Source organism: Macadamia integrifolia, chromosome 3, assembly GCF_013358625.1.
Source record: "Macadamia integrifolia cultivar HAES 741 chromosome 3, SCU_Mint_v3, whole genome shotgun sequence".
Classification (NCBI taxonomy): Eukaryota; Viridiplantae; Streptophyta; class Magnoliopsida; order Proteales; family Proteaceae; genus Macadamia; species Macadamia integrifolia.
The window spans coordinates 34,263,302-34,284,094 of NC_056559.1; the positions used below are offsets into that span (position 1 = coordinate 34,263,302).

At 36.5% G+C, this 20,793-nt stretch overlaps 3 protein-coding genes across 5 annotated transcripts; 2 read left to right on the top strand and 1 right to left on the bottom strand.

The window, feature by feature from the left end:
- Positions 1 to 1,083: 1,083 nt before the first annotated feature.
- LOC122072768 (zinc finger A20 and AN1 domain-containing stress-associated protein 8-like) lies at positions 1,084 to 2,501 on the top strand. Of its 3 annotated transcripts, XM_042637169.1 has the most exons (4): positions 1,084 to 1,257; positions 1,354 to 1,445; positions 1,540 to 1,626; positions 1,709 to 2,501. In XM_042637169.1, exon 4 carries the CDS (start codon positions 1,724 to 1,726, stop codon positions 2,198 to 2,200), a length of 477 nt encoding a protein of 158 aa, XP_042493103.1. In that variant the 5' UTR covers positions 1,084 to 1,257; positions 1,354 to 1,445; positions 1,540 to 1,626; positions 1,709 to 1,723; the 3' UTR covers positions 2,201 to 2,501. The 3 variants fall into 3 exon arrangements, with proteins under 3 accessions (XP_042493103.1, XP_042493102.1, XP_042493101.1); XM_042637168.1 differs by having other exon boundaries at positions 1,354 to 1,626; XM_042637167.1 differs by lacking the exons at positions 1,354 to 1,445; positions 1,540 to 1,626 and having other exon boundaries at positions 1,086 to 1,257.
- A 7,779-nt stretch (positions 2,502 to 10,280) lies between these two features.
- On the top strand, positions 10,281 to 13,287 carry LOC122072709 (L-type lectin-domain containing receptor kinase IV.2-like). Its single transcript, XM_042637096.1, has 2 exons — positions 10,281 to 11,845; positions 12,131 to 13,287. The coding sequence occupies exons 1-2, from the start codon at positions 10,930 to 10,932 to the stop codon at positions 13,252 to 13,254; spliced, it is 2,040 nt and encodes a 679-aa protein (XP_042493030.1). The 5' UTR covers positions 10,281 to 10,929; the 3' UTR covers positions 13,255 to 13,287.
- Positions 13,288 to 16,025: 2,738 nt separating this feature from the next.
- Positions 16,026 to 16,827, bottom strand: LOC122074392. The gene is made up of 2 exons (XM_042639215.1): positions 16,447 to 16,827; positions 16,026 to 16,088 (listed from the first exon to the last, which is right to left on the bottom strand). The coding sequence occupies exons 1-2, from the start codon at positions 16,825 to 16,827 to the stop codon at positions 16,026 to 16,028; spliced, it is 444 nt and encodes a 147-aa protein (XP_042495149.1).
- Positions 16,828 to 20,793: the final 3,966 nt, after the last annotated feature.

Genomic DNA, 20,793 nt, shown 5'->3' on the forward strand with positions numbered 1-20,793 from the left:
TTACCAAGAAAAAAAAAAAAAAAGATATCTTGCTCTCTGCATCTGAGGAATCACAAAAGTTCTCTGAGTCTCTGCCACAAAAGTTCTCTGGCTCTTTGCGTCTCTACGTTCTTTGGATTTTTGTTTTCTTAGGATGTTATCTCTTTGTTTAACATGATAAGGGTTTTGAGATCTTCAAATTGTTTGCCTTATTATGATGATCTATTTGTTTATCATGACAAATAATTAAATTTTTTTGGATTATTTACTTTCTTAGGATGATCTCATATTTGTTTATCATAATAGTTGGAGTTATCTGTATTGTTTAAATGTTTACTTTATGATGTTCTCCTCATGACAAGTAATTTGTAACTTTGTATTTTTATCTCTACTTTATTATGAATATTTTTTATTTTTAAGTTATTTCATATTTTGCAGGGTCAGGGTATATCTAGCCCTTTATGGCAAACCAAGGTCAGGGTCAATCAACGTCAGGATCAAGGTCATCCCGACCCGACCCGACCCTTAAAAATCAGAGCCAATTAGGGCGGGTAAGGGTTGGGCTGAACCCTGAAGTGTAGGACCAGGGTTGAAGTTTTGTGGCCCTAAGTCAGGGTCAGGGTGGGTTTGGGCCCAGTTAAGGAGACTCAGGGTTGGGTTAGGGTTTTAATAAACCCAGCCTAACCCGGCCCTGTTGCACCCCTATGTTCCGGTCAGTTTACATACACCTCAACTAAACTTTGGAGAGATTAACTCACTACCACGATTTTCACTTAAATTATAGATGCACATATAAATAATTAAACCTGAGACTGTACATCTATCTACACCCTCTCTAATTCAGCCTAACCAAAATAGGTGAACAAACTTGATCTATGAACAAGTTTTCATAAATTTTGAACATGTTCAAATTTATTGGGTCGACTAAAGTAATTCTCTCGAGTTAAAATCTACTTTTCTCTCTCTTGACGCAGGAGGAAAAAAAAAATATATATATATATATATATAGAATGGGCAAAAAGAGAGAAGATAATAATAATAATAATAATAATAATAATAATAATAATAATAATAATAAGGAAATAAAGGCCTCGTATCATCAAAATTCAATATAGAAAGAGCATCACGGCCCAGAGATTTATCGCTTGTGGAAAAGGATCGACTCTTCCGGAATCCGGAGAGAGGAAAATTCCTCTCTTCCATGCAATTCTTATTGTTGATCACCAGAGTCGGTTGGCTATAGATCAAAACTCGTACACGACGATTAATCGAATTCAGGTCGGTTACTCCAAAGATCTCATTTCCAGTTGTCAAATATCTTTCACAATTGAATGCTTCGTCTGTGCATATTTATATCTTTCTGGTGAATTCCAGGTCGTGGTTTTGTAGCTTAGTTTCTTCTTCTTCTTCTTCGATTTGGGGTTCTCTTTCTGGGATGAAAGAGGTTTCGAAGATGGATCAATCAGGTTTTTCGTTTGTTGATGCTTGAACTAATGGTTCGGTTAGTACTTTTTGTTAAAGTTACGCAATCGGGTTGATTAGGGTTTTCATGGTTTGAAGGGGATCGACTTCGATAATTCATTTAACCAGTTAGGGTTTTCGAGTAGTTGATTTAAAAGCTATCTGGTTTCCTGTTCCTGGAAGTGGGTAAGGATTATGGAATTTCAGGGTTGATTATTATTTTCTTCAGTGTCCTGGCTTCTGAGTATTGGTTTATTGGATTGTCTAGGGTTTCCTTGTGGATATGGAGCAAGAAAGTCAGAAGGTGGAAGTCGAGAAAACCGGCTGCCAACCTCCAAGTGCTACTGTTCCTTGCGCTAATAACTGCGGTTTTTACGGAACCGCTGCCACTAACAATCTCTGCTCCAAATGCTACAAAGATTTCTTTCTGAAGCAAGCCAAAGCAGCGGCGGCTGCGGTAGTTGCGGAGAAGAAGGTTGATGAAACCGTGATTGAAACAACGGTTCAAGATGTTAAAGCTACTCCTTGCGAGGAAGCTACCAGTTCGGGAGATCCTGGAAAATTACCGGCCAACCGTTGCAGCTCCTGCAGGAAGCGTGTGGGGTTGACTGGCTTCAAGTGCCGATGTGGGCAAACATTTTGTTCTATCCATCGTTACTCTGACAAACACAATTGCCAGTTCGATTACAAAACTGCAGGCCAGGACGTGATCGCCAGAGCGAATCCTGTTGTGAAGGCCGACAAGATTGAGAAGATCTGACTCTCGAAAAGAGACTCTATTTGGGGAATTCAAGTTGCAGGGGCTATGGATTGCTCTTTGTGAAGTGATGAAAGAAGATTCAATTCATGAAGGATGCCATAAAGTGGTCTGATATTTCTGGAACTAAACAGCTCTCTTGATGATTATTTGTGTCTGGTATGTACAGTTTGGTTTCATTATTGTGACCAATGCTACTGGAAGTTGTTGCTGGTCATAGTTTATTTCAAGAATCCTTTTACTCTCTTAGAAAATTCTGTATATCTCGCCTATGGATTATCAATTTATTAGAGTTAAAACGTTAGCACAGTGCCTTCCTGCATGCCATGTTTGTTTCATTCCTGTACTGTTTGGTTGCCATGCTTCAGGTATGTTGTTTTTTAGTCAGCTTGCTCTACTCTCTTTGATGAATAATGAATTTGCTTCAGGGCGTGGCGGTGGGGGAAGCATATGGAAGGGGATTTCAATTGTTTTTATGACTTGGAATCTCTATTCCCTCTCCAAGAGAATTGTGACCCTTATATTTTTGAATGGCAGTTCCACCCAAGAAATCACTACTTGATTGCTCCATGTATCAGGGTATCCATCATACTTCCCACTATTACATTAATTAACAACCTAACCCACTACCGTAGTCAATTGGGGTTGGCTACATGAATCCTGCACCATTCCGTTCTTAAGTCATTAACTCATAGCACTTGTCTTTCCTTACCACTGCTGCTGAGTTCATCCTTGGCCAAGAACTTGAATTTGCATTTTACAACCCTTCCCAAGGATGTTATTGTTTTGATTGCAAGCATCTCAATTGCTTTGCCTTGTTTAAGAGTCTTATATGATCTGGCTAAGACATCTCCTCTCGACTTCTGCTCATATAAACACATTGTCTTGTAAGGTGAACTGAAAACTTTACATGCCATTACTAATCCTAAAACATGGGAAGAACACATGCTGCTTCTGCTTTATGGTGGCCTCTAGTGTTGAGTGAGCCCAAAACCTTTAATGAATCCATTATGATCATTTTGAACTATTTCCTTTGATGCCTGGAAATGCTGCTCTTAAGTAGGCATGCTACAACTTGGCTTCAATGATGATGTGTTTCAAGAGCATGGATCGAATTTCTAGGCTTCTAACTCCTTTTATCACATCCATCCAAATTCCTTGATAAATTTTGAATTGGACTTCCCGGATGTTCTTTTCGTTGTTACTTGCCCATTAGATGATGAATATAAGTTCTCTTTAATGATATTCATGCAGGCACCTTCACCGACAAGACATTTTATTCATGCCAGTGTATTTTAGTTTGTTTTTGTCATACTGAGTGCTTACATGAAATAACTTATGATATATATATATATATATGAGATAAATTGTGTTTGTGTTATTGTGCTCAACGGGGCACCAGTCTTTCTTCTACAAAAATCTTATTACACCGTAGTAGTATGGTGGTGGACGTAACACACGTGAGTTGCAATTGGTTTGCTTGTGATGGTGGGCTTTATGCTGGTGCATTGAACTCCTATCCACAGATACCACTGGCCTGAGTTGTGGGTTGAATTTTTTGTCTTTAATGCGGAGTTTTGTGTTGCGTATCTAGTTTTTAATGCGAAGATGTGTGATTGCATAGCATTCAATGCAGAGTTGTGTATTCGAGTGGTTACTTTCGTGCTTACTGGGCTATCAAGAATTCGTTATCTCATTCCTCCTTTCGTGAAAGTAGGTTGGGTGATGGATTATCTTGGTGGTGGACGTAATGCATGTAGGACGTTTTGGCTTGATCGATTTATATGGTATATCAGGTAGACATCTGGTACTTTATTATAGTCTGTCGTTATAAGCATGTGGTGGATTTGTAGTGGTGCATTAGGTTGACATTTGTCACTTCTTATAATTAGTCATAACCCATCAATCTTTTGGCATCGATTCTTGTGCTCATCTTTGCTTGGAATCCCCATGTAATCGACCTCCTTAAGTTGGGATAAGGTTTTGGATGTTGTTGTAAACTTTGTGTTTATGTCTCCATTTTTGGGATTGTCAGGTGGTGCCTTTTTCGTTAGTTGTACCCATTTGGCATAGAGAATATCTTTATTGGCCCAACAACATTTGTAGGGTGAGGCATTTTTCTTCAAAATGCATGTGGATGTAGAATGTTATGGAAAGAAATTCAAAGAGGAGTTCTTTATTCACAGATCAAGTAGAAACACATTAGTATCTTCTTAACTGCTTTGCTTCAGTTCAACAACCTAATTTAAGAAATTCATTGGTTCAGCATAAAATGGTTACTTTCATCTCTGATAAATTTTGGTGCCTATATAGGAAGGACATAATCCTAGAGTTCTCTTGCAAACACTTCTAAATCCTAATGCTACATCCATTACCTGCTCTTCTCTTTATTTTCATTATTTTTCACTTCCATGAAAAATCTGTCTTGGATCCTTTCTTGAGTGCACTTCCTTGAGCATATAAAAGAATTTAGAGGCCAAACTCAGAGACAGGTTAATTTGGCTTTGCTATTGACCAGGGATAGGTTCATCTATTGGTTGATTTGTATTCCATTAATGGCCCAATATTGCCCACATGGTACGAGAATCTGAATTGGTCTGAAAATAGTCTAGTTGATTAGTCAAGGATTTTTGCAGGTATTTGTTTGAGTTGCAGGCTTGTTGGTCCCTGTATTGGATTTTGGCTGAAGTGAACTTGTTCTTGTAGCCCTTGGAAATGGGATGAATGCATTTTTTTTCAATTTTGGCCCCTAATTCATTGATGTCTACTACACATTACCATCATTGTGAGAAAATTTATCACCCATCTGTTGATTTTTGTTATCAAACGTAAGCGAAACAAGTTCCATTTATTTGAGAATCCTTGTTTCCGTTGACAGTCAAGATAATTTGTAGGAGAGTTCTTGAGAACTTAAACCTTTTAGTAACTGATGGCTAGAAGCTTGTTACCCTGTTACAGGTTTATTTGGACTAAAAGAAGTTATCCAGGGCAAAAACTGGTGCTGAGTGGGCTCTAAATTTGGTCTGTTTTATGGGTTTTCCACACTCACTCCCTATTCTGCTCTGTTTCTGCTGGAAATTTATCACTTGCTTGAACAAAGGAACCGATTTGAATGGTTCAAAGAGTGCGAGTAAATAGGAAAATTTTGAAATTCCAGGAAGAGAAAATTATGCAAGCCTTGTAGTATTATGAATTTCTTGAGAAATTGTAAATATGTTGGCTATGTTTAGTTGTAAGGGGAATTAAAGGGGAGGGAAGTGAAATTTTCATACTTAAAAAAGAAATATACTTAATCATTACCCATGTGATTTTAACATTACCTTCAAATTATTTTATTTTTCTACCTAAAAAAAAAAAGCATTCCATATTTGCTTATAAAATTTCACTTTACTTTGCATCCAAAACTCTTTGCTATAATATGTAAAGTAAAAAATTACATTTAAAATATATCATTACTTAATATGGTTAGAAAGAATTAAATAATTTATACCATAATATGGGGTAATGAACTAATAATGATTATAAATATTTCTTTTTAAAGTATGAAAATTTCTTTGCACTTGGTATGTCTTCACCTATGAGAAGATTCCCTTTTTCAAATTCAAAATTGAAATTTTCTTTTCCTCCCCCAAAAATTTTCTTGTAAAAAACATAAGAAAACATGAGAAAACATTAAAAGATAATAAGACAAAAAATGAATGATTACACAATGATTTCCTATGTGTCTATTTCTCTATTAAAATTCAAAATTTTTTTAATTTTTTTCTTTTCTTCTGGTGGCAACCAAACATACATAATCGTTTTATTTTCTCACCATTTCTTCTATTTTCTTCTCTTTTCTTTTCTATATTCTTTTTTCTTTTCTTTTCTTTTCTTCTCTTGGCTATCAAACACACCCTTAATTTTAATGGCATCCAAACGAAGCCGTTATAATTATGACAGAAAAGGTGAAATACTATTGTTTCAAGGTTCTACTTTTTCTTTTCTTACTTCAGAGGACTAATTAATTTGCCATGAGTATCTTTTCACAGTATGGTTTTAGTTACCCATGTGTTTTTGTATGAGTAACGTTACAAGGTAGGGTTTTTTTTTCTCTTTCAATTATCTTATTTTGGTTAAATGGTTATTGAATTGGAACGTCACTACAATGAGTAAGAAAGCTCTGTAAGTAGATCACAAACTTAATTACATCTATTGCAACCGGAAAACCTTGTAATTGTTGGGTAACAGGGAGGGATTGAGTCGTGCCACTGTCATTTTCCTTTAGACAGTAGTCACTTCCCTATGGTGCAATCCAAGTGATTAGAATTTGCTCTAAAATGAAATAGCTTTTTCTTGTTGCATTCACTTGCTAGGCCATGTTGAAAAACTATGTAGTTGTGCACCATCAAGAAGGAAGAAAGATTATAGAAGACTTGTTAAAACAGTACACAGATGGCAAACAGTGAGTGTGAGAGTGAGTGAGAGAGAGAGGGAGTAGAGGACAATAAGAATATATTATAGATGAGAGACGCCTCTTGAATATACTTGTATAAAGGCGTCCAAAAGGTGTCTCCCAGAGAGATTCCATGCACGTAATGAATTCCATGCGCATGAGTTTGCACTTCTGTGAGAGGACACTTCTGATAAAATAACTAGGAAGTAGGTGTCTTTGAGTTTTCCTTTATTATTTTAAAACCATTTAAATTGCAACAATTATGCTTCAAAATTGTATTTTTCGTGCATTGGAAGAATATCCTTGTGCTTCTTGAACATTTTCATGCGTATCTTACATCTTTTAGATCCTCCTCGATATGTCTCTTAAATATTACGATCACCCTAAACTTTTGATATGTTAACGGTTAACCTATCCCAATATTCCATACCTTGGTAAAAAGACTAACCATAAAGCCAAATAACAATTAGAGTGGACCAACCTACAAAAGGGAATAGGAATAAGAAAAGAGAAAAAAGGCCGGACCAATCTAGTAAAATATGGAACAGCACAACAAAAGAGCCATCGACTGGACCAACATCTGAAAACAAAATGAGTAGGCAAAAATCCCTTCACAAATCTCCCAAATGGAGAGCTCCATCATTGGCACATTGATTTTAGGATCGGGTTTTACCTAACCCATATGAATCCCTTGATTGAGGGTACTCAGATGGTGAGAAAAGATATCACGTAACAATGGGGGTATGAGCGATCATTCATAAATAGTGAAAAACATACATTTATGGTCATTGATGGCTGTACTTTTCTGCACCCTAATTTTATTAAATTTAGTTTTATAATTCTTTGCACTATACCTTTCACATTAACTTTGAAATATCTTATTGGGTTACTCTTTACCCAGAAGTGCTTGGGTTACCCAAATTGAAGCTGAAGTCATGGTAGTGTCATGGATCTTGGCTTGACCCTGTTATCGATTTGGAAACTACAAGTGCCAACAAAAGGTTTAAACTATATTCACCTTTAAACAAAGCTTTACTTATTTGAAGCTTTGCCAAGAAGATGGACCACACAGAGGGTGATCAAAGTTTTTGTCCATCAAAGAAGAGAGACCAAGAAACCATTGATTGTGGTGCAGCAAGGTTCAGTTGGTCTTATTCTTTCATTAGTCTTAGAAATTAGAATGGACCAACTTAACTTTAGTTCTTGCTCTAAACTATGTCCTTGTGGTCTAAGCTCTTCTGAATTAAACAAACATGACCCACCTTTTATTATCTTACATTGCTGGTATTGCCTATTTAATTTGGGAAACAAGGAAAGATGTGGTCCTCCTTGCCCGGGTGAACAGAAACATGTGCTGAGTTTAGGATTTTCTGGCCTACTTTTTCTTTGAATGATGAGCATCTCCACCCACATCCTGTTATCAGTCTTTAGATCTTAACGTTGAGGCTACGATCACACATCAAATGTGTGTAGTCCAATATAAAGGCTTGTACCCTTTCCTTAATGGTTAGCTTTTAAATGTTAATTTAACACAAATCCCAAAGAATGGAGATTAGATCACCGAATCGACAACTTTAAAAGAGCACTAGTTTGGATGTGTGCTACAAGTGGGAATGGATGCTGAACTGGCTTGTAAGCAGGAAATATTTGAGGATTGGCCATGGGTGTCAAAGATTATTAAGTGCTTTTATTCTGTTGAACCCAAACATGTTTCTTGTTTGTCTAATGTTGTTGCCCACAGTCTTAGCTATTGTAGGTTGGTTTGAGAAGGTTTTTATGATATGGTCATGCAGGGAGACTGAGATTACAAGTTCTTTCCTTAGTTGTTGAATGGTATGCTTTTCTCACAAACCCAAGGAAGAAATAAAAGAGATAGAGAGAGTGGTAGCTAAGGAGGTAATGACTGGATGAACATGAAGCACAGCAGTCCATCTTGAAGTAGGTTGTCATTGTTGGGGTATGATGCCTTCCTCTATAATCAATCTAAGAGAGGTGTGAGGACGAGCTGTAACTATATTCTCCGTTGATAGTGAAACACATCCCATCTCACCATGCATGGGCGTAGGAAATCTTACTAAACCACGTAAATCCCTTTGGGTCATGCCATTGTCTTTTTGCGATTTCCATTTTTTTTCTGCTTCGTTTTAGGTTCTCTTTTTCTACAGTCATCTACTCCATGCTTACTGAGTAAGGGAAAAAATTGTTAAATGTCCATTGAACTTTCCCAATTCCCTTTCTCATGCGGGAATGTTTCTCTATAAATCCCATGTTTTTACTGCTTTTCCAACGGGTTCGGAATTCTGTATTCCAAAAGAGAAACCAACCCATTTCTTCACATTTCCCTAGATAAGAAGTTGAGATAAAAGAAGCTAAAAACTACTGGTTCAAGATTGAGCACCTCATTTCATCCCCCTTTAAGCACCTTTGTGGGACATTAGGAGTTCTGTACTTCTGTTAGCTAAAAATAATCCAATGAGTGAATTAAATAAACAACAAATGGAACAAAAACCCACATGATCAGTATGACCTTCCAAAGTGATTCAAACCATTCAATTTATGGATTATCACATTATACAATAAAGAAAAGAAGACCAATAATGTAACAGTAAGAGATTATCTTTATATTTTATAGAGTATAATACAAAATAAAAATTAAATTAGATATAAATAATACAACTTGCTTTCCAATCTCAATGCAGCTGAGCAAGTTGTTTAGCTTTTTGAATTATTCAAGTTGTCTTGGTAATTGTTTTGGTTTTTTAACTTCTTTTGACAGCCTATTCTTGTTTATTTTCTCAAGATGATTATTTATTGTTTATTTAGCTTAGCCTGTATATATATTATGAGAGAAAGTTTTCTGTGGGGGAGTGTGGCCCTGCACGGCTGCACCTTGACATATGGGGTGCAAAATGACCTGCCCAACCCTATGAAAAGGAAAATGGCATCACTGTGGATGCTTTCTTGTACACCCTCATTGATACTCGCTCACGCTCTAGAATTACACTCCCCCACAAAAAAACACTTCCTCATATATACATATAAGAAAGCAGGTCTTTTATGAGTTAGGAGGTAATGCGGGCTTCTGAATAAGTTCTGAGCCTCAGAGGTACAGAAATCCACAAGCTTTACCAACTTAGTAAGCAGCCCATCTTCAACTTGCCATTTATATATATAGGTTCTTTGTTATTTGATTAAGAAAGTAAAATTCTTTTTTATGCTTTTCCTCGGTGGAAGGAATTAGACTTAATTTTTTTTTTTGGGGGGGGTAAAATTAGACTTAATTTGTTAATACTAATATGTATCACCTCTTTTTTATGCTCTTATTCTCACTATAGAGATTAAAATATTTGCTCTCTTGCATGTTCTTTTATGTGGGTATATGTGATAGTAGTTCTTAGAATGGTCTTACAGGGAAGTTGGTCTACTCCCAAGGTTCTCCACCCACCTCTCTCTCTCTCTCTCTCTCTCTCTCCACTAGCATATCAAGATAAGGTTGGAGAGAATTCAGCCAACAACAATGTGAAACTAACACAATTTCCATCTTTAACAAAGTGAGACCATATTGCTCCCAGTTTAGAGCTATTTATAGTTAGTAACCATGCATGTATATATATTTTTCACAAATACACATCTTATACAACCCTTTAGACCTCTAGGCCTTATAATTAAATATCTACTTTTGTTCACCCATTTAGACCCCTAGGCCTTGTAATTCAATCCATTACAATTAAAATCTAAAAAGAATAAAAAGACTATATATACCCTACAGATATTAAAATAGGACAAATTTTTCGATAGGGCCTGCATGAAGATCATATACTGTTGGTGGATCCAATCACTAATCTGAGCCATTAAATTATAAGTTTGGTTAGGCAATCTCACCAAAGGTCAAGAGATAATGAAGAATGGTAGCCAGATCATTAGATATATTGACATTAGTCACCCTACCAAAACAAACAATCAGAATCAGATCACAACCTTCTATTTATTTATTTCCTTCCATGTAGCTAAGATTCTTGTTTGACCATGGATCCCAATTTCTTTTCAATGTGGAATGCTTGCTTTTTTATATTTGTTACAGATCATCAGGAAACTGTTAGAACTCTTATAAATCTTCTTTATTATCTTTTCTTCCTGATAGTGTTTCCTCTCTTAGGATTTGTGCTTCAGTGTCTTGTGTCCTTTTATGGTGGGTACTTCAAGTTCCAAGTCTTTGAAACTTTAACTGTAAAGACCAATCGATTCCCATTTTAGAACTTAACCTTTCAAAACAGAAACCCAATTCAGAATTCTAGCCATGAAAGCTTTTAGAGTCTTTCTGCAACTTCTTTTCTTTGCTTGTGTAATTGCAGAAACCAGTTTCATCTACAATGGGTTTCACAATGTAACTTTGAGCTTATATGGAGCATCATACATTAAACCCGATGGCATCTTATCAGTAATCAGTAATTCACCTAAGAACATTGGCCATGTATTCTATCCTTCTCCCCTGCAATTGAAGCTTTCAAACCCCTCTTCTCCTACTGTCTCCTTTAGTACCACATTTGTTTTCTCCATTTCACCCATGTATCCAAAGATTGGTGGCCATGGACTAGCTTTTATTCTCTCCTCCACTAAAGATCTCCAAGACTGTCTACCTAACCAGTACCTAGGCCTTCCAAATGATGCAAGCATTGCCAAGTCCTCAACCTGTCTGCTCGCAGTTGAGTTCGATGTTGTTCGGAACATCGAACTAAATGACATCAATGATAACCATGTCGGCATAGATGTAAATAGCTTGACTTCTAATGTGTCTGTACCTGCAACTTTTTTCAGTGGGAGTGGTTCAAACAAAACCCATTCAATTGATCTCAAAAGTGGAGCACCAGTTACAGCATGGATTGAGTACAGTAGCAAAGAGGAGTTGATAAATGTTGCAATCTCTCCTTTTGGCATTCCAAAGCCAGAGAGGCCTTTGATTTCATTCCCACTTGATCTCTCATCAGTCATAAATGAGTACATGTATGTAGGCTTTTCTTCTTCTACTGGTCTGCTTTTTGCAGCACATGATGTCCTAGGTTGGAGCTTCAGGATTAATGGGAGAGCTGATGATTTGGATCCCTCAAAGCTCCCATCTCTTGTGAAAGCCAAGGTGGTGGTGCGGCATAGCAGAAAGGGCCTTGCAATTGGGCTTATTCTGGTTTCATTCAGTCTGGTTCTGTTGATGATCTCAGGTAAGGGTGTTAATCAGTTCAGTTTTGGTATTCGGTTCAAAATACAAAATGCAGAACCCAAAACCAGTTTCATTTTTTTATCGGTCAAATTAGGTCCCTTGATCAATTTTAATTTGGTTTAGGCCGTACTTTAGGTGTTTGGGCCAACTTTTTGTGTTCTCATCAACAGAAAACCCTTATTTGTTATGGTCATAATCTGCCAAACTTTTCCAAACAATTAAAAGGAATAGAATTTATCATCCACATATTTCTGTTTCGGTTCTAAATTGACACCCTTAATCTCAGGTGCAATTCGGGTAGTTCGATGGCCAAAGCATGAAGACGACTTGTTAGAAGATTGGGAAATTGAGTATGGAGCTTACAGATTCGAATACTCGGAGCTCCTCAAAGCAACATGTGAATTTGGAGAGAAAAACCTAATTGGTAGAGGAGGATTTGGATGTGTTTACAAGGGTGTGATTCCAAGTACAGGCCTTGAAGTGGCAATCAAGAAGGTTGCTCATGATTCAAGACAGGGGAAGAAAGAATTTCTTGCAGAGATTATTAGCATGGGAAGGCTTAGGCACAGGAATCTGGTTCAGCTACATGGATGGTGCAGAAGGAACAATGAACTCCTCCTTATTTATGATTATGTTCCAAATGGGAGTCTTGACAAGCTATTATTCCATTCCCCAAAGGAAATTCTAACTTGGGACCAGAGATTCAAGATCTTGATTGGAGCTGGACAAGCCTTGTTGTATCTCCATGAAGAATGTGACCAAAGAGTGCTTCATAGGGATGTGAAGTCAAGCAATGTATTAATAGATGCAGACCTGAATGCCAAGCTTGGAGACTTTGGTCTTTCTAGAATATATGATCATGGCATCAATCCTCAAACTACCTATGTTGTTGGGACACTTGGGTACCTTGCACCAGAGCTCACTAGGACAGGGAAGGCCACAACAAGCACTGATGTGTATAGCTATGGTGCTTTTATGTTAGAGGTGGCTTGTGGGAGGAGACCTATTGAGCCAGAGAAGAATGAACAGGAGCTGGTTTTGGTGGATTGGGTCAGTGAATTACATTCCCAAAGAGATATCTTAAGAGCCATTGACCCCTTATTGGACTTCTATAACCCAGAGGAGGCAGAGCTTGTGCTTAGTCTTGGTTTGCTTTGTTCCCATCCTCTTCCTCACTGCAGGCCTAATATGAGAAAGGTTGTGCAGTTCCTGTTAAGGGATGCCAGTCTGCCTTCCCTGCCCCCTGATCTCCATCTTGAGCTTTCTGGTTTGGTTTCTGAATCATTGGATGCTTACTTTAATTTCTCTGATCCTTTAGGTCACAGAATGAACTATTCAGATAGTATTTCTACTAGTGTCTTAAGCTTGGACAAGAATGATGTTGGACAGGCTTCTAGAGTAACTTTTTGAAGTGGAAGAATTTGGTAATGACATTGATTTCAATTATTGGCCAATGGAGATTGTAATTGTAAATGTATGTATTTTAGTTTGTGTTTTTGAGCATGGAGTGTATAATTTATATAAGCCTATTTGTTTCTATAATTACATACAATCAAATCCTCAATCCTTAAAACCACACCACCCCCCACACCCCTCCCCCCCCAAAAAAAAAACACTCAATCCAATCTCCAAGATTATTCTTTCAAATCCTCAATGCAATCCCCAAAATTACTCAATCAAAACCTTAATCCAATCTCCATATGCATTAACACTCCCCCTCAAATGCAAGATGGATTGGAGGAAACCAACTTGAGTTCACATGACTTTTACTAGAATCTGATGACTCGTCCCAATCAAAACCTGAATTTTCAATTATCTGTAATATAATTAATTACTCGAGATACTTTTTCTCACCCAAGTATTGGAAACTTTTTTACTATTCCTCACCTCAGGAAAATTTTTCTAAAGCACCATGTCATTGATTCTCCGCCAAAAGGGACTTTTTTTTTTTTTTGTGGGGTGTGTGGCCCCTGTGCCCAGACACATGACAGCGAAATGATAAGTCTATCCCAGTGAAAAGGAAGATGAGTCTTCTGTGGATACTTTTTTTGTGTGTTCTTATTGGCCCTCATGCACTTGTAAAAATCACACTTCTTCACAGGAAACACTTTGTTTTTAGTTGATCTCTCTGACATGGATCCACCTAACCTAAGACCCAATGGTGGGCCCTAGTCCCCTTAGCACATCTGCATCTCCATGCGTGATTGATTGAAAATAAAATGAAGAAAAGGGACAAACAAAGCAAATGGAAACTGTTGTTACAAACGAGAGTGATGTCTCTACATTTGTGATCCAACCCAACCTAATGCATCTCATTGCAACCCCTAGTTTATTCTCTCTTTGTTTTGATTTCTCTTTGTATTTATTATCTATTTTCTATCATTTGTGATAATTAATTATGAACCACAAATAATATTCATTTGGTTACTATTTATATAATAGATTGTATAATTAAAAATAAGTTTGGTATGCCTATTTGTAGAATATATTATGGGAAAAATAACACGACTTCCTTGTGTGTGTCTACACCTAACCTGTGTAGACACAGGTAGGTGCAAAGAGATTGTGTTGACCCCTCCCATACGTTGGAGATGTCTCTACTCGACCTCCTCATTGGTTTACGTGCTCGTGTAGTGCCCACACACAAATGAGTAGCGTTAAAATATAAGAAATAAGACATCGTCTAGGAGTGAGGGGGTTGTGCACAAACATAGATGGGTGAAATGACCACTCTACCCATGAAAGATGGGAATGAGTTTGCCCATTCATGCATTTCTGTAAATTTTTCTAATTGTGGGGTTCCTTTTACGATTAATGCCTTATTTCTTCAAATATTCCAATCAAATCCTCCCCATCTTGTCCATATAAATACACTTTCCAGTAACATGCAGTCACACCCAAGCAAACATCATTGTTAAGAATTCCCTCAAAAGTGTTTATGTTGGATGGAGAGAGAGAGAGAGAGAGAGAGAGAGAGAGAGAGAGAGAGAGCCCATAGTTAATTCATGGGCTTTGGCCTAATGCATTGTATGCATCAGTGGTGTAGATTTAAGATGTGAAAACGAAACTGTTTTGCGTTGTAGATTTTTATTTGAAAAATCTAAAAATAGTGGAAACTACCTATTTACACTTGATTTCGAAGGAATTAGAGCACATGCTCATTAAAGTAGCGCACAAATCCAAATAAAGAGAAAATTACACTCCCCTCCCTGTATGTTTCGAGTATTATATAGTCCTTCCTTATGAGGTTTGAAATTACACTCCCTTCCCTTCTAAGTTTTAGATTCTATCAATCGCATCCCAACCGTGAGTGATGAATTGTTAAGTGTAGGGGTGTCAATTCGTAGCCTGACCCGACTAAATCGATTGGGACCGAACATTTATAGATCAGCCCGGCCCGGACCGTTTATTAAACGTGTCGGACTTGAGCCCGACCCGTTTATAAATGGTCGGTCTCGATTTTGCTACCTGGACCGTCGGTGCCCGATCGAGACCGACCGAATAACACTCGACCAAGACCAACCTATTGTGTACTGACTTGGCCCGACCCTTTAATGATTGTAGAATACCTATTTTACCCCCCAAATTAAAGAATAAAAACTAAAAAGTAAAGAGATGTTCACATTTTAAATAATGGTTATATTTGGTATCATTTATTGATTTATTGTCATTTTTTTGGGCTTGCATGAGTGGGCCAGAATATAAGAGCACATTTTAAAGAGGGTCCGTTTAAAAACCGATTAAAGCCAGTTTAACATTAAACATGTCCATAGCCTGATTAAGGCCCGACTAAAGCCCGATTAAGGTAGCCCAATTATAGTCCGAGGCCGACCGACCGAATATAAAGTGTACCATGCCGTCAATAACTAAACCCGATTAGTTAAATGGGCGGACACGGTGTAGCCTTTGAAAGTATTCAAGCCCAATTAAGCCCGACCAAAAACGGACCAGCCCGACCGGTTGACACCCCTAGTTAAGTGTATTACACTTTTTTCATAAACTCCAAAATACCCTTAGTCTAGGAACTGACGATTTTGCCCCTAACTTATTATCGTCTTCTCCCTTCTATAAGTTGCAGAGGGTTTATTCTCTTTATTCTAACTGAATTTGCAGAGTATATGCTAATCAAGAGTGCAAATCCTCCCTTAGTCCATATGAGATGTGGATATATGGCGGCAAAGCTAAACATGTCGCACAATGTTGAAACTTTCATCCCGAACTGGCATTCTCCCTCTAAACTTAAGCTGCACCATAAGTATACACTATTGAAGTTCTAGAAACAATCTTTTTCTTGATCCATGTTACTGTTTATTAACATGTAACTCTAAGATCAACAAATTTGATAAAATTCTTCTTACTCAAAAAATAAAAAAAATTCTGGTCAAGGAATAATGACTAATACCTCTGCAGATCCCCTCAGGCATTCCTTCAAATTCAAGAGCTAATGGCTCTCAACAACATAGATGCAAAAATCAGGGGAAGAACCAGAAGTAGGAGAAAAAAATTTTACAAAATCACTTTTGAACTTAGAAAACCCCCAAGAACAAGAAGGCAGAGACCATCTTCAATTGCTCAGATTTTTCTAACCCTAGGAGCTTCTACCTTTTGAACTCCATCAACCATGGATCTCGCGGCGGTTATCATTATACTGGGTTTCTTATACTCATTAGCCTTAATGTTGCTCCGCACTCGCAGAGAATATTTGTGATTCTCAGTCCTCCCACCACCAATCGAGAAGTTTGCAGGGACCGATTTCCTTACACTCCCATGTTTCTTTAAATCCCTCTTTTTCCCAGATTCAACAGTAACACCCAGATTACAAACACTACTCCTCCTAAAATCCTCCCTTTTTTCACCAAACTTCTTCCTCTTCAACCTCTCGTTCCTTCTAGCCGAGTACTCATCATAGAATCTCCCCCTTTCGAATAGAAAACTCGAATCTGCATTACCCAGTTCGTGTTTCCCAAAATCTTGTTCTACCATTTCTGCCAGGGCCCTTAACTCGCACGAAATGGATTGGTATTCAAGTCGAATCTCCAATCAAAGGTTATCCCACAAACGGTTTGGGGTTTGGGCTTTCATCATGGAAGCTATTGCAAGTATAACAAAAAAATAAATAAATAGAAATTCTACTGATGAATCTCGAATTAAAGGTTGAGAAATTCTATATTGAGTTTTTTTCTGTTGACTCATCACCTGATGGGATTGGGATGGAGGAAACACTGGAGCGCAAGATTCGGGAGGGAAGACGTTGAGTCGAAAGCATGGGCTTGCTATGGGAAGGCGATTTCAACTTAGGCATTGATGCCAGAAAATTGTAAATTGCTGTAAAAAAAAACTTCTTGTGTAGATCTCTGGCTTCTTTGTATGTGCTTCACGGTGAATGATCCATTTCCCTTTTGTTTGGATTACTCGCTTTTTGTTCTTCTTCTTTGGTCTCTTACTGTTGGGCCTTGGTTGCTTCTTTCTATGAACAGAGAAATTGAAAGGGGTAAAAAAGTCATTTAACATTTGCTTCTTACTGTGTTAACACCACAAGGTGCAGTTGTAATTTCAAACTTCGGAAGAGGTCTAAGTGTAATACTTGAAATATACAGGGCAGGGGAGTCTAATTTCCTCTTAAATGATTTTGGACCACAAATCACAAATGACTTTTTACTAATTTGTGATTTGTGATTTATTCTTATTTATAATAAATAAAAACAAGTACAATAAATCATACCAAACAATTGTAAAAATAAAAATAAGTAAAATAAATACAAATAAAAATCAAACCAAGAGAACCTTTTTCAAATAAATCATTTTTTGTTCTAAGAAAGACTCAGCCGGTCTACCTTGGAGAACCATCCCCTAATGCACATGCTTCCCAGCCATTAAATTATTAAGGTCCATAGTATAGCCCACTTCATACATGGGTTGTTTGGGCCATATCCCACATAACCCAAGTCGGCCCACAGATTAGGTGAGCTGGGTCGGGTTATGGGCCTACAGGTTCAGCAGGTTACAGCTCAGGTCCTCTTAAAAGACAGTACGATTGATCATCATCATCACAATCAGCAGGTTTTACATGAAGAGAGAATCTCATAATTCACGGGTTCTGGTAGTTGGATGGGACTTTGTCAATGACATTTCGGACTCCACACAATAGAAATGGTTAGACTCTTATCATTTTATATGATGATGCTTTCTATTGGCTCCTAATTGGACACATACCTATGTATTGCCCTAATTTGACATTAAGATACCTACAAATAAGAGACTTGTTATAACCAAGGGCTTATATTCCCTTTGATAAGTTAAATGAGAACAATATTATTGAGCTATCAAATCATTGGCCCACTACTTAATTCTTGATTGATCATCAAACATTCCCTAAAACAAGAAAAAGAACTAAAAGACAATTGCTCTTAATCAAGTTTGATGCTTACTCAATTGCTTTTTTGTCAGTAACATATTGGATACTTCTACCAATGTCAACAGATTGACTTTTTAGGGATTCAATTTTTGTCAAAACCCTTAACCCTTTGTGTTATTGTGTACCATGTAAAGTTACAGAACCCTATTCTTTCAATAATCACACCATTCCAAAAGCAAATTTAATGGCAAACATGTTAATAATGGCCATGACTTTATAGCTCTTATAAATGTCATAACTTTAGGTCCTATTCCTACCTAATTTTTTTTTTTTTTTTTGGGTAGATCCTACCTAAATCTCAAAACCCTAATTATGTTTAAAACAGAACATTAGAAATTGATTTCACGTGTGGCCTCCAATCAAATTCATAAAGAGACTAAAAAAAAAAAAAGAAGAAGAAGAACAAACAAAGAAAGAAAGAAAATTCAATCATTTTCTTGTGACTCATTCTAATGTGAATGGGACACCCCAGCTGGCCAGCTTGCAAGTGCTCTACAATTATAGAGATATTATCTTTGCAATACCAAAGGCAGGTAAGAAATGTTAAAAAGTTACTTAGAAGTAGAAAAAAGATGAGGTAGGTGAGAGTGGGAAAGGAGTGGCAATGAGGATGAGTATAGAGTCTGTGTAACTTGGCATGTTTCGGCTTTTAAAAAAGAAAACAAAACTTTATACATATTTATTATATGGGTGAATTATTTTGTGACTGTCCTACGTTGAGAGCCTTTGTTGAGTAATTGAACTGTATCAGTCATTTTAGAGTTTTCTACCTAAGTGTTATATAAAGTGTTACAAGGTAAGACATATCCACTTAAAAATTTATATCATTCAATGATTTATAACACTTAAATGAAACAAACTAATGATATTGTAATTAATAATATTTAACTAAAAAAATATTTCGAAGATTCCAATACTTGTGTCATGGAATAAAGTAGATTCAAATAGTAGTAAAAGTTAACCAAATTAACAAAATTAAATAAAACAAATCTGCAATCAAGAGAGAGATAAAACAACTTGGCAACTTCCTTGATGAGGTGACTGATTCAAGAAAAATTCAAGAAGACTTTGATTCCAAATATTCAACACCTCAATTGTTTGAATAAAATATTTTAATCCAATATTCTTCATTAATATAAATAATTATAGATAGATTATTATGGTAAGGGAAAACTACACTTGCCAATGTCTAGTGATGCATAGCCCTTTGCTACATGTCACACGGATCCCCTTGATGGAGCGGTAGACAGCCATATCATTGGTATGATTTCATCTAAAAATGAGTTGAGGAAGTCGTTAAAATTACAAAGATGATATTTTTTGCCTTTTTTATATGCCAATTTTGTAATTTTTTGGCTAAAATTTGAACATTAAGATGGTTATGGGACCCTTTATCACATGGCTTTACTCAGACACAATGAAGCCTAGGAAGACATTTAAATTGAACTCAACATCATAACTATACACCATTGGTGATGATCTATTGAGTTGGATGGAAAACCCATGAAAAGGATTATAAGGTGAGTATGTTGAAGCTTATAAGTGAATGGGCTTTAATTTTGATCCAACTAAAATCAAATAGATTTAACCTGAAATAAGAAGATTTCAAATCTATGACTTCCTTCCGGTCTAAAAATAACTGAAGTACTCAAATGAAGAATTTCAAGTGAAACAAAGAGTGTTTCATTTTAACCATAAAAAAGAAATATTTTTTTACTAAACAAATAGCTAAGGTTTTGGGCCCAAAGGCACCAAGGTTGACCTAATTGTTAGCGGAGGAGCAGTTAATTAAACAATGTTGTATTTATTAGATAGTTTTAACTAATAATTTAATAAATTTACCTAATGAAGTAAGAGGTCAATTTACTAACTTATCAATTTAGGTCTATTTCAGGGTGTTTACCAAACAAAAAAACTCGTTTACTTGATCAATCGGGGTTTTGACCTATAGTTCTACCCAAAAAATAAAATAAAAAAAGGCTTTGACCTATAGTTAGGTCACGATCAATCCAAATTGTATTACTAAATCTTTTCTATTTGTTGGTACTAGCCATGATCTTTAAAGCTACCTTTTTACTAACATGAGCTTTCTTTTTGAATGTGTATCCTTGTATAAGCGTGGGGAGTTTCAATATTTGAAAATGTTAACTATTTTTTGATAGAAGGTAACTAGCAATTATTGCATTTATTTTCAAAATTTGAGTCATTGTATGGAGTTGAGAATGTCTTAAATTTTTAAATTTCAAAAAAAAAAAATCCATATTTATTCCGATCAAATTTCTTAGACACTAGCTCACCATTTGCTGTTGATGAAGGTTTTAGAAATGGTCGTACCCACACTTATAACTTCAAAAGTGCATTACATTCAAGGCCATATGAGGTTGCCAAGAAAAGAAAACAAATTAAATTTGAGAAGAGAGATAGATATATAAATCAATCATTGCATCATCAGAAAAAATTTTCTCCACTATACATGAAAACTTATGAAAGATTGATAGTCATTAATATTTAGGTTTTCCTCCAATATGGGTAAA

Excerpts from the sequence above, each read along its gene's own strand:
- LOC122074392 (XM_042639215.1), bottom strand. The coding sequence starts at position 16,827 with ATGGTAGAACAAGATTTTGGGAAACACGAACTGGGTAATGCAGATTCG. Across the intron at positions 16,089-16,446 it reads TGGTTGATGGAGTTCAAAAG|CTTAAGTTTAGAGGGAGAAT; the intron begins GTAGAAGCTCCT and ends CTTATGGTGCAG.
- LOC122072709 (XM_042637096.1), top strand. The coding sequence starts at position 10,930 with ATGAAAGCTTTTAGAGTCTTTCTGCAACTTCTTTTCTTTGCTTGTGTA. Across the intron at positions 11,846-12,130 it reads GGTTCTGTTGATGATCTCAG|GTGCAATTCGGGTAGTTCGA; the intron begins GTAAGGGTGTTA and ends CCTTAATCTCAG.
- LOC122072768 (XM_042637168.1), top strand. The coding sequence starts at position 1,724 with ATGGAGCAAGAAAGTCAGAAGGTGGAAGTCGAGAAAACCGGCTGCCAA.